The 14,295-nt window shown below is 40.0% G+C and overlaps 1 protein-coding gene across 1 annotated transcript in view; it reads right to left on the bottom strand.

Moving 5' to 3' along the window:
- Positions 1–14,295, bottom strand: part of LOC126191062 (activating signal cointegrator 1) — a 136,647-nt gene that overhangs the window by 20,584 nt on the left and 101,768 nt on the right. The window contains exons 9-10 of the mRNA XM_049931779.1: positions 7,243–7,421; positions 5,758–5,879 (exon numbers count right to left, since the gene is read on the bottom strand). Coding sequence (XP_049787736.1) covers positions 5,758–5,879; positions 7,243–7,421 — 301 coding nt within the window. The remainder of the gene's footprint in view (positions 1–5,757; positions 5,880–7,242; positions 7,422–14,295) is intronic.

Here is a 14,295-nt window from a genome sequence, read left to right as displayed (position 1 = left end):
GTAAAATACAGGGAGCGAAAGGCTATTTACAAATTGCACAGAAAGCAGATGGCAGTTATAAGAGTTGAGGGGCATGAAAGGGAAGCAGTGGTTGGGAAGGGATTGAGACAGGGTTGTAGCCTATCCCCGATGTTATTCAATCTGTATACTGAGCAAGCAATAAAGGAAACAAAAGAAAAGTTCGGAGTAGGTATTAAAATCCATGGAGAAGAAATGAAAAGTTTGAGGTTCGCCAATGACATTGTAATTCTGTCAGAGACAGCAAAGGACTTGGAAGAGCATTTGAACGGAATGGACAGTGTCTTGAAAGGAGGGTATAAGATGAACATCAACAAAAGCAAAACGAGGATAATGGAATGTAGTCAAATTAAGTCGGGTGATGCTGAGGGAATTATGTTAGGAAATGAGAAACTTAAAGTAGTATAGGAGTTTTGCTATTTGGGGAGCAAAATAACTGACGATGGTTGAAGTAGAGAGGATATAAAATGTAGACTGGCGATGGCAAGTCAAGTGTTTTTGAAGAAGAAAAATTTGTTAACATCGAGTATAGATTTAAGTGTCAGGGAGTTGTATCTGAAAGTATTTGTATGGAGTGTAGCCATGTATGGAAGTGAAACGTGGACGATAAATAGTTTAGACAAGAAGAGAATAGAAGCTTTCGAAATTTGGTGCTACAGAAGAATGCTGAAGTTTAGATGGGTAGATCACATAACTAATGAGGAGGTATTGAATAGAATTGGGGAGAAGAGGAGTTTGTGGCACAACTTGACAAGAAGAAGGGATCGGTTGGTAGGACATGTTCTGAGACATCGAGGGATCACCAATTTAGTATTGGAGGGCAGCGTGGAGGGTAAAAATCGTAGAGGGAGACCAAAAGATGAATACACTAAGCAGATTCAGAATGATGTAGGTTGCAGTAGGTACTGGGAGATGAAGAAGCTTTCACAGGATAGAGTAGCATGGAGAGCTGCATCAAACCAGTCTCAGGACTGAAGACCGCAACAACAACAACAACAACAACAACAACAAGTGGCACGACAATGGGCACCCACATGGGAGCCTTTTACGTCAACCTGTTTATGGAGAGGAGACCTTTGTGTCTATTTGAGAACAAAGATAACTTATCTGGTTCAAGTTCATTCCTCATTCTTCAATCACAACACCTTCTCTCCCAACTGTCTCATCTTGTTCTTCTCATCCTAGTGTGCCACCTTCCTGAAGGTTGAACTCCACATTTCCTATGACTCCATAAAAATCTCTGTCCATATGTATCCCATTAATAATCAACAGTACATCCATTTTGGCAGCTGTCACCACTTCCATATTAATGAATCTATCCCACACAATATGGCCACCCATGAATAATCTGTCTCCAATAACAAACAATCCATTGCCCAGTATGTTTAAGATTTACTACGGCCTTCACAGGTAGACATTAAGACAATACTAACACCCCCCCCCCCCCCCCCCAAATACCTAGTTTGTAAACAGATCTTCTGCAAAATATTCACACATATCTCAAATCCTCTGACCACTCTATCAAACCTCTTTCTGCAGAATGGTCACTAATGAGCCTAACTGAATTGGTGGAACATGTATGAAAGAATTTTGTCAATAGTTTTGTAGAGGTTGTGTAGATTGACTTATGGTGTCAATTTAGAGGGCATGTATAGTACTTTTGGTATTAATTTACATGACCTATCTCATATTTTAGGAAGATTTAGTACAGAATACTTGATGTTAATGTTTGTGAAAGTGGTTACTTATGTAGAGGACAGAGACAGAGTTATAATGGTTTTAAATATTTTGGAAAATTAATGAAACAACATGGTAGGTTTTAAGTCAAATGCATACAACTTTGTGCATATATTAAACAAAGTGAGGAGTGTGAGTCATTAGGGTATCGTAAATGTTGTCTCGGGATGCTCTTTTCGACATCACAGGCACACAGGACTGAATAGTTAAGTATCAGTAGCCTCCAATAAGTTCACATTCTGGGATGACTAAGTAGACTGATGCCCACTAGGCTCCGAGTTGTCTGCTATATTTTTTCAGATTTAAATTTTCATAAAGCAGTCTCTTACCCTTTCACCATCTTCTTTAAAACAGTAACTTCTTTTTGATTATCCTATACCTTACTAATTAAACTGGGCTATAGGGAGAAAGATTATGAGCAATAGGTTGTCTGCTTTTGATGAGAATATGACTAAGACACAAACTGATCATCATCATTTAACAGTTCCAGTTTCCCAGGTACTGGTAATGAGCTTCTTCCAATTCGTCCTGTCCAAATACACGTGTTCACAGAGATCATCATCCACTGTCCATCCTCTGGCCACTAGATCAGCCATAATCAAGTCCAACCATTGGGTTCAAGGTCTTTTCTCATCCACCTGTCTTTCCAAATTTATTTTGGCTGTTCTAGTTGGCTCCATTCTCATCACATGCCCGTACCATCAAAGTCTAGATGCACCAATTCGATCTAATAGGGATGTCTTTATTCCGGCTTCTTTCCTCACCACGTCCTTTCTTAACTTGTCCATCTTGGTCTTCTGGATGGTGAATCTAAGAAATTTCATCTCTGATGCTTGCAGCCTTGATGATTATCTTTTTGTAAGGGTATATGTTTCAATACCCTAGGTCAATATTGGTATGAAATAGCTCTTAAACATCATCAGTTTGGCCAGTTTTGGAATCAAGTCATCCCATAAAAGTGATCTTACTTGTTGGTAGAATTCATATGCTTTTTGCTCTCTGTTGGTGATTTCATTTCTGACCAAATTATTACTGGAGAGTTTGCTGGTCTCCCATCGTGCACCTCCCCAGGTGGCAGGTAGAATGCTCTCCAGATATGGTGGGTACTGGGGAAATAAAATACCTGGGGTGGACCAAAACCAGCAGCTGCTACCTTGTAGTATGAAATTGGCTTATCAAGGGCTGAGGGAGTTAACCCTGAAAGAAAATCCTCAATTACATTAGGCCTAGCAATCCAGTAAAAGAGCTTATTTGTAGCTGCTTTTAAGACAAACACTAACAGGCTTAAAAACCCATGTATGTGTAAAACTGTAATGCAGTTAAGTATGTGTAACTTGTGACATTAAGTTACATTCATACTTGAATTTGTTACAATAGACACAAAGGAAAGGCAATAAGAAATGATACATTGACAACATACTGCTGCATTACTGATAATAGGTGTATAATTCCCCACACAGAAATCAGTAAACACTGGCCAGGAGGTAAGCTAAGAAACGGAAATAAATAATTTCTTATGAGTATTACTGGCCGTTAGTACTGTCACATTTGACAGGGAAAAGAAGGGAAATATACCCTTAGGGAAAGCACACTGAATAGGAGGGTGTCGAGGTCCATATACATGACACTGATTAGACCTCTGATGACGTATGCAGCACAGTCTGGGGATATGCAGCTCCTACACGACTGCACCGCCTGTAGATCATACAGAACAAGGTGCTACAAATCATTAGCAACGCTCCACGCTACCGTGGATCTTCACCATGAATACCGCCTTGATATCCTCAAGGAAGTATTCAAAAAACACGCCGCACGACTATACAGGAACTCAACACACTCGAACAATCCTTTCATCCTCACTCTGGGAAACTACGATCACAACCACAGGTGGAAAAACAAGCGGCCAAAGACACTGCTAGCTAGGGTATAGCCACCTATGGTAAACTAACATACGCAAACAGCGACAAACATCGGCAAGCCCCTGCATATCAGCAACACTGACTGGCAACTACCAGCTGCTATTAGAGCCAACCAACAGGCCACAGCAGGGACACCAACGAGCTCGCCCACAGACGCACAAACAATCTGCCAACATTCCCACACACTGTGCCTCTGGTATATGATCTATCGGACACAAGATCGATAACAAACCTAACTGTTGCAGGTTGCTGATGCTGAACGAGGACTCTGTACCAGCACCCAGCGCCAGCCGCCGAGCAGCACAAACGCACAACGTCAAGGTATCGACATGCATGATACCCACTACTAACAAAGCCTATCCTTGCACAACCTATCGCAGGCAGCAAGACAACCAATACTGCTCTTACCACCCGACCTAACTTTCGCAGAGGTTTTTTTCCCTTGGCTCTTGCCTTGGCACTTTTTTTCCTCTGCCCTTCAAACCGCTAACCTTCGTCAGATTTCGACCAAGATATCTCCAGATGAGCGCGTATTAATGGTTAATCCTAACCAGACGTACGCAAACATCGCAGTACCCACATCCTGCGACACCTCACTTTAGTGAATACTAACCCTTATGCAGAGATGGCAGTAGACCTTTTGTGTTGGCCATCATGCCGGTGTGGGCGTGGAGGGGCTCCACCTCTTATAAACTAACATCCAGTTAGCATTGCTTGGAGTGCAGTCAGAGTTACAGCAGCACAGAAAAAATCTGAGAAACCAGGTATGGATTCAAAATACAATAAGAGTATGTTACTTTTACAACATTTGAAAGAAAAGAAAAGACAGAGTTATAGGTAATATTAAACAGGATATTGTATCCTAATCACCAATAGTACCTGGACTTCGACAGCTGCCACCCTGCCCAATTAGTGTCAGCTAGTTGTGTGCTGCTACCTCATGCCCTAGTCTGGGAAATCACATGCCCAGCCATCTGCCACCTGTCCCCTATACCTGCACCATTAGCTAGCCCACAGACAGCTCCCCACTCTCCCACATGCCACTACACTCTTCCCCCCAACCCCCTCCTTGCCTTCCACCTCACTCCATCCTTCACCCCACCCCACCCCGCACTGTGTGTGTGTGTGTGTGTGTGTGTGTGTGTGTGTGTGTGTGTGTGCGCGCGCGCGCAAAAAGAAGTAAAGGGAAAATTATTTACATCTGAGGACACGGTTACTGCAGAAAGTTAAATGGCTGCTTAGGGAGTATCTTTCTGCAGAAACAGATGTTTGACAGTTATTGCATAAGCAGGATACCATCGGTTTCGAAGTTTCTTCCACAGCACAAAGTAGATCAACCTACCTGATGAAGTAACACCTCATGCCTGAATTATATAAGAGCATAAGCCTCTGAACCCTGCCCCCTCCCTATATTTATATTTTTTGAATTGTCATCCTGGGGGTATGCCTCTAATGCTAAATCCACTAGTGTACTTAAATATTTTGTTGATGGTATCATCCTTTTCTGTATGCTGTAATTATCATCTTTAATTTTACGAAATCTATATTTATTTTACTGATATCTGGCCATCATGCTTTGCTTCTCCTCAGTTTCAAAATTACAATTAAATATTTGTGACATTCCTCAAAAATACTGCCGACAGTTGCTGGCACTTGCAAATAATGTGATAGATATAACCTTCTGAAGAAGGGCACTCAGTACCAGAAACCAGTTAAGAAATTAAATTTATTTTATGCAATTGGTTGCTGAATATTCGATATATACAACTACAGATGCTGAAGATAGATAAAATACTAGGTTTACACAATACTGTACTAACAGTATTAGTTGCCACAGAAAACCATCTTCTTGTCATACTATTGCCACGGCTGTATTTTAACAAATGAATACATGCTCTGATACACGTGATTTTGAAATCAATCATATGAAGAAGGGGAGGGAAACAGTTTTTTATTTTATTTTATTTTATTTTATTTATTTATTTATTTTTTTTTTTGGGGGGGGGGGGGGGGGGGGAGCAACAACAGAAAGAATGTATAATGTTAAAAACAGGCCCACACCTAAGAAAAATAGCAAACTTACCTCCCTTAAGAACTTCATACATATTTTCAACTTCTTTTATATCTTCTTGGAGTGGCGGTTTAGCTGTTGCAGCTATCCACAGACGGCCTCTGTGTGCAGTATACCACATTCGACCTTCATGCCTATGCAAAATGGAGTACATATACTTTAAAAAAACTCAAAAACTCTAAAGAGAATAGTTCCTGACTAATACAACAATCAGTGTGGTGATACTAGTTAGAAAATGTCATGCATATATTTAAAAAAATTGCAGTGCAATGTATAGCCCAGTATATAGTCAAGACTGTCCTGATTTTGAAGAACAAAAGAGCTGTTTTCATTGCATTATATTCCTCTAGATAAAAGCAGAAGATTCTCAGCATTCTCGATTAAGGCAGCCTTATTTAACAGATAGCAATGCCCAAGTAGTATTTCTTGTTCCCTCTAACTCCTGTGTGTGTGTGTGCGCGCGTGTGTGTGTGTGTGTGTGTGTGTGTGTGTGTGTGTGTGTGTGTGCGCGTGTGTGTGTGTGCGTGTGTGTGCGTGTGCGTGTGTGCGTGTGTGCGTGCACGCGCGAGTGTATACCTGTCCCTTTTTCCCCCTAAGGTAAGTCTTTCCGCTCCCGGGACTGGAATGACTCCTTACCCTCTCCCTTAAAACCCACATCCTTTCGTCTTTCCCTCTCCTTCCCTCTTTCCTGATGAAGCAACCGTGGGTTGCGAAAGCTTGAATTTTGTGTGTGTGTTTGTTAGTGTCTCTATCAACATACCAACGCTTTCGTTTGGTAAGTTATATCATCTTTGTTTTCAGATATAATAATAAATATAAATATAGCTCTGACATTAAATTCCAGAGATCATACCATATTGTTGGGTGACCACTGATTTACCATTTGCTCATAGGATGGCACTGTTTACGAATCTGCGAATGGGGGAAAGGGGAAGGGGATGGGGAGGAGGGAGTAATTGTTCAGTATACTGCTCTCCCAACTATTACAGTCGAGTGCTACTTCTCTTCAAATCACTCTTTAGCTGACCACATGAGTAAGTAAGAGTGAATTCTATTCCAGTCCAACCACAACACAAAAATTCTTAACAGTACTGTGGACTGAATATGTGTAATCTGTGTGGCAGTCATTTTCTGGCATTTCATCTATAAAGGCATACGTAAGTAACAGTATCAACTAAGATACTGCTAAGTCCTTGCCTTAAAGGAGAACATTTCCAGTAACACTCAATTACAAATAGTAATATGATACTCATGGCTATATTTCTTTACCTGACAGTGTATGCAAACATAACTTTTTAAACCAACAAGCCTGGAACTCTAATGAGGCGTGTCTGATATTCACATGTGAAGACCATAACCTCAAGTTAGGTGTAACTGATTATACAGAAAATTAACTTACGACTGCATGAGTCACTACTCTGTATTTGTACTATAGCACTGATGCAGCATGGTATAGTTTAGAAAGTAATAAATTCAACCAGGAAAAATATGACTTACTGTTTGATGCCTGCTACAAGTAATGACGCCCATGGCTGATGCATGCTTAGACAGTAACCATCATCCGACATTTCCAATAATTCTCTGTCTTGTACTCTATGGATATTTTGCCTTATGTCATCTTCCTGATAACTTCTCTGTATATAATTTTCAGCGCCTGGAATGGCAACTTCCTGATACTGAAAAAATATGCAGTTCTTTCTAAAGGTTAATATTAACAAAAAGGAAGTTAAGTTTCTCAGTACAAGAAATCAAGCAAAATTACTAAACCAACCTTGACTTGCACTGCTTATCAGCTAACCATCAGAGTAGTATCTCTGTTCCTAATTTATGTCATTTACCTCCCTTTATCTCCATCCCTCTCCAATTTTCTAACTACGCTCTCATTGTCTTATGCCTTGTTTTAGATAGACTAGTGATTAATTAAATTAACTTTACTTATAAATTTACTAAAGTAACTTCCATTTATGTCCTGAAGTAAAGACAATATCCAAATTCAGATGGCATGATGGTATTGGTTATATTCTGTTATAGATAGTAAAATTATTTGTTAGGTGCTACTTCATGACAGAAGAGGTCCCCGATTTCATATCTTAAAATCACTCGCGAAATGGCTGCTATTGTTAATGTGCTGCAATAAAGTATCAGGTTGCTGCAGTGATTACTACACTCGGACTTTTAGGTTCTAAAAATCTTACATTAGATACCTAAAATAGGTCCTATCACTTACAAAAATAGGTTATAAAACCAGAAAATAGGTGACCAAAATCTGACATTTTATTGTCTAGAAAGATAAATAGATTGACATAAATCCACATTATATTATTGTCCATGTCCACAATTACAGTCACAGTAAATAATACTTTCTCCAGATTTTCCCTTGAGAAACTGCATCTCTTGTCTGTTAATAGCACCTTATATGCCGAGAATGAGCGTTCCGCGTCAACAGATGTCACCGGAGCATATTTAAATGACGGTTTTAGGCACAATGGGACTGCACACTCAGATTCTGTTGGTTTACCTGATAAGATGTCAGCCGCTGTACAGAGGGTGGTCAGTCCTGTTTTTTCTTTTTCTTCTTCTTCTTCTTCTTCTTCTCTCTCTCTCTCTCTTTAGCATTGTCTCTAGTTTCTCACTAACTTTCATACCAATAGAACCTGGGACCAAGTGGATTTTTTCTGTCACCTCGTCTATCAATCACAGTTGCATGTAGACAGGTTTCCCTGAACACTCTAGAGCTTTAATAATAGGGACCAAAAATGCATAATCAGATTTAATGTATGGAATGTTATTGGAAATTGTTGGGTCCTTTAGAAGATCTTTTGCTGAAGTAATGCTCACTGTCTCCTCCTGCAATTTAAGAACAATGTTCTTAATGTCTTCCACATGCTCACTGTAGTATTTCACAGCCTCTAGCCACATTCCCCAGCAAGTTAGTATGGGTACTGGTGGAAATGGTACTTTGGGAAGTTCCTCTCGAAATAACTTGATTCTTGTAGGTGTTTTAATAAAAACTTTTTTGATGGCTGAAACTAGCTTAATTACATGTGCAAATTCGAGATGTATCGTCTCAGCTACACGATTCATGACATGGACGTGACTTATGATATGGAGCATGGCTGGGTAAAATACTTTCAACAATTTAACAGCAGCAATCATGTATGCGGCTGCATCAGTGCACATTACAAGTATTTTATTTTCATCTAGACTGTTGGGGAATTTAATCTGAGGGCTCTATTAACAAAGTGAGCAACTGTTTCAAGGGAAGTTTTTTTTAGCTCCTTGCTGCAGATCAGATGAGGTACAGAGTGAGTGTCAGGATTTAACTTTCCAACAATCAAATTAGCCACATATTGACCTTGTCTGTTAGTTGTCTCATCGACAGATATCTACATATGAACCGCTATATCTTCCCTTATCCTGCTCAATGTATTTTCATATGAAGTATTTAAATAGTTCTTTGTCAGTGTGTATTCTGATGGAATGCAGCGGTGACAGTATTTCTCTAGAAAACTTTTGAACTGGCTATTTTCAACTGCATTGAATGGTATGTTTGCTGCAACAATGGCTCAACACACGTCAGGAGGAAATTCAATTCGTTTGTTAATTTTGGTTTAGTTACAAATGTTTGTTTTAAGTTTGATTTATTTTTTAAAATTTGCCTGGTGTTTAATCTCTGCAACATGCCAACTTAAATGTGACCTCTGTAAAAAAAAAACTTTGTGGAAGAATTTACGTACGAGATCCACTTAGCAAAAGTAAAGTACATTTAGGTTTGCATTCGCATGTGTCTGGTCCAAGTTAACTCGGGAAAAACAGTGACATCACTGTTCTCTGAGTGAGCACAACAGATAAAAGGTTAACATTTTACTTACATTTTTGTTGCACACATTCTACATCTACATCTACATCCATACTCCGCAAGCCACCTGACGGTGTGTGGCGGAGGGTACCCTGAGTACCTCTATCGGTTCTCCCTTCTATTCCAGTCTCGTATTGTTCATGGAAAGAAGGATTGTCGGTATGCTTCTGTGTGGGCTCTAATCTCTCTGATTTTATCCTCATGGTCTCTTCGCGAGATATACATAGAAGGGAGCAATATACTGCTTGACTCTTCGGTGAAGGTATGTTCTCGAAACTTTAACAAAAGCCCGTACCGAGCTACTGAGCATCTCTCCTGCAGAGTCTTCCACTGGAGTTTATCTATCATCTCCGTAACGCTTTCGCGATTACTAAATGATCCTGTAACGAAGTGCGCTGCTCTCCATTGGATCTTCTCTATCTCTTCTATCAACCCTATCTGGTACGGATCCCACACTGCTGAGCAGTATTCAAGCAGTGGGCGAACAAGCGTACTGTAACCTACTTCCTTTGTTTTTGGATTGCATTTCCTTAGGATTCTTCCAATGAATCTCAGTCTGGCATCTGCTTTACTGACGATCAACTTCATATGATCATTCCATTTTAAATCACTCCTAATGCGTACTCCCAGATAATTTATGGAATTAACTGCTTCCAGTTGCTGACCTGCTAATTTGTAGCTAAATGATAAGGGATCTATCTTTCTATGTATTCACAGCACATTACACTTGTCTACATTGAGATTCAATTGCCATTCCCTGCACCATGCGTCAATTCGCTGCAGATCCTCCTGTATTTCAGTACAATTTTCCATTGTTACAACCTCTCAATACACCACAGCATCATCTGCAAAAAGCCTCAGTGAACTTCCGATGTCATCCACAAGGTCATTTATGTATATTGTGAATAGTAACGGTCCTATGACACTCCTCTGCGGCACACCTGAAATCACTCTCACTTCGGAAGACTTCTCTCCATTGAAAATGACATGTTGTGTTCTGTTATCTAGGAACTCTTCGATCCAACCACACAATTGCTCTGATAGTCCATATGCTCTTACTTTGTTCATTAAACGACTGTGGGGAACTGTATCAAACGCCTTGCGGAAGTCGAGAAACACGGCATCTACCTGTGAACCCGTGTCTATGGCCCTCTGAGTCTCGTGGATGAATAGCGCGAGCTGAGTTTCACACGACCGTCTTTTTCTAAACCCATGCTGATTCCTACAGAGTAGATTTCTAGTCTCCAGAAAAGTCATTATACTTGAACATAATACATGTTCCAAAATTCTACAACTGATCGACGTTAGAGATATAGGTCTATAGTTCTGCACATCTGTTTGACGTCCCTTCTTGAAAACGGGGATGACCTGTGCCCTTTTCCAATCCTTTGGAACGCTACGCTCTTCTAGAGACCTACGGTACACCGCTGCAAGAAGGGGGGCAAGTTCCTTCGTGTACTCTGTGTAAAATCGAACTGGTATCCCATCAGGTCCAGCGGCCTTTCCTTTTTTGAGCGATTTTAATTGTTTCTCTATCCCTCTGTTGTCTATTTCTATACCTACCATTTTGTCATCTGTATGACAATCTAGAGAAGAAACTACAGTGCAGTCTTCCTCTGTGAAACAGCTTTGGAAAAAGACATTTAGTATTTCGGCCTTTAGTCTGTCATCCTCTGTTTCAGTACCATTTTGGTCACAGAGTGTCTGGACATTTTGTTTTGATCCACCTACTGCTTTGACACGAGACCAAAATTTTTTAGGATTTTCTGCCAAGTCAGTACATAGAACTTTACTTTTGAATTCATTGAACACCTCTCGCATAGCCCTCCTCACACTACATTTCGCTTCGCGTAATTTTTGTTTTTCTGCAAGGCTTTGGCTATGTTTATGTTTGCTGTGAAGTTCCCTTTGCTTCCGCAGCAGTTTTCTAACTCGGTTGTTGTACCACAGTGGCTCTTTTCCATCTCTTATGATCTTGCTTGGCACATACTCATCTAACGCATATTGTATGACGGTTTTGAACTTTGTCCACTGATCCTCAACACTATCTGTACTTGAGACAAAACTTTTGTGTTGAACCGTCACTTTTGCTAAACAGAAAAATCTTCCTACCTTTTTTAATATTTCTATTTACGGCTGAAATCATCGATGCCGTAACCGCTTTATGATCGCTGATTCCCTGTTCTGCGTTAACTGTTTCAAATAGTTCGGGTCTGTTTGTCACCAGAAGGTCTGATATGTTATCGCCACGAGTCAGTTCTCTGTTTAACTGCTCAAGGTAGTTTTCAGATAAAGCACTTAAAAAAATTTCACTGGATTCTTTGTCCCTGCCACCCGTTATGAACGTTTGAGCCTCCCAGTCTATATCCGGCAAATTAAAATCTCCACCCAGAACTATAACATGGTGGGGAAATCTACTCCAAATATTTTCCAAATTATCCTTCAGGTGCTCAGCCACAACAGCTGCTGAGCCAGGGAGCCTATAGAGACGTCCAATTACCATGTCTGAGCCTGCTTTAACCGTCACCTTCACCCAAACCATTTCACATTTCGGATCTGCAGTGGATAACTTTTCTGTCTGTAGAGAAATCGAGAAAATTCTTGTAACCACTGACAAATCAGAGATGATTTGGAGCTGGCTACTTGTGGCATGCTGGACTTTCCACAAATACACTGTCACTGTGAAATATTTCACCACATCCAAGCATCACGCTGACCGACTGAATGAAGAAAGAGCAGGTGTTCTAAACAGGCTGTACCGACAGGGCAGGAAGGCGCCAGAGGCAGATTACAATGCTCCTCCATGCGCTGCCAGCGCACCTGACAGTTCACAGCAAGCGACAATGCTCTGCGGAGCAGGGCGGGCTCTAACAGCCTGGCATATGCTGTCGTCGTCTGCCTCACGATTGGTGTTCACACATGCAACCAAACCAGTTATCATTCAATTACTGTTTTCTATGTAACCAGGAAGATCAGAAGAGTAGTTTTAGTCATACAAATTTTGACTGGATTTTTAAAAATCAGATACAGCCAGGTTCTAACATGAAATTTGGTATTTTTAGGATTTTTAAAAATGCGGTTCAGTTAGGTTCTAACATGACATTAGGTATTTCAGGTACTATAAAATTACAATTTTTGATAAAATATTTGCATAATTCTTATCTGGGAAGACCACGAGAGAATGTTAGTCACATAAAATTTTATTTAATTGGATTTTTAAGATTTGGATACAATCAGGTACAAACCTGAAATTAGGTAGGCCTATTTCTAAGTGCTATAAAACTAGTGTTTTTGATCATACATTGGCATAATTTGTGTTTGTACAACTTTTATTGCCTTTATTTAATGAGGAATAAAATAGGTTTTTACCTAAAACCCGAGGTCTAGTGACTACATACAGCAGAAGATTCATTCGGATAAGCATCATTCAGTCAGTGAAATGTTAGCCCTCCTCACAGTCAGCTTGACTGACACCAACCACAGCACACAAACATTCATTCTACATGAATGGGCAGCCTGTGGGACATCTGGCATGTTGTTGCAACCCAGTTCTCACACAAGATATATGCCAACTTAGATGAAATTTTAATTAGACTACAGATGGGAAGAGAAACATAAATGTTAGACAATGTCTGAAAGTCCAATCACTACTGATAAAAGATACAAAAGGTGATACAAACATTTGCGATGAATGTTTGGTTGTAATTTACCAACAGGAACCAAGAATTATGACTCGAAGTGAAAAGATATCCGAAAAATATTTTCATCATTTTCACTGCAGTACGTACTTCTCCCTAAATCTTCTGCTTTGTTCCCCAATGGGACACCCCCCCCCCCCCCCCCCCCCGATATCATGTCTCCCACCTTGTCATTTCAATCATTGTATTATTACTTGACTACTGCCAGTCAAATTATTCTGAATACCATTGTTGCCATGACCATTGGCACCATCCTGTGCTAAGGCATCTTGATGTACGTATGTGTTTATTTTTCTAAACCTCATATCTTTATTACATTACTATTAATTACTCTCCGTCTGCACAATTAAAGTCTCAAACCTTGATTCCACGTGATCAGTTCCTCAACATACATACAGTCTCATATTTACTAGCCTACTTCCTGGGTGACTCACCCTACTTTTTTTTTCCCATCTCCTGCTCGATTGTCAATTATTCTCTCATAATCTGTGATTCTAGAAACTAAGATTTACTGTTTGTTGATGGGTTAATGTACTGACTGTAACACTACGATCATCATGTCATTCAAGAACTACTATTTTATTTATAGTTGCTCAATTTGCGGCAAACAAATAAGATGTGGTACTACACATAATTCTTCATATGTATGATTTGGATGGGGTGTCCAAACAAGTGAAGTATCAAGAGATTCCTTTGGAAAGTTCTCAATTATAGCACTACGTTTCATTTCATTTGTTGGAAACAAATTTCTTTTGACTTTTAAGGATATCCTTGCAAGCAGTCAACACACAGGTCACTTCTGGCAGATGTGACACTGTTGGTCTTCCGGAACATTCATAGCATTAGTGCTTCATGCCGATGACTGCGATTCTCAGATGTTGATAACAATACTTAGGTAGACTGCATGTCTTTTTAAGAAGTGGGAAGTGCAAGGGCTTATGATGAGTGTCCAAGAATGAAAGTTGGACTGCAATTATAGCACTGTGTGCGAAG

Source organism: Schistocerca cancellata, chromosome 6 (genome assembly GCF_023864275.1).
Source record: "Schistocerca cancellata isolate TAMUIC-IGC-003103 chromosome 6, iqSchCanc2.1, whole genome shotgun sequence".
Lineage (NCBI taxonomy): Eukaryota > Metazoa > Arthropoda > Insecta > Orthoptera > Acrididae > Schistocerca > Schistocerca cancellata.
The sequence above is the reverse complement of the archived record's forward strand: the minus strand, read 5'-3'. Positions and strand labels throughout refer to the sequence as shown.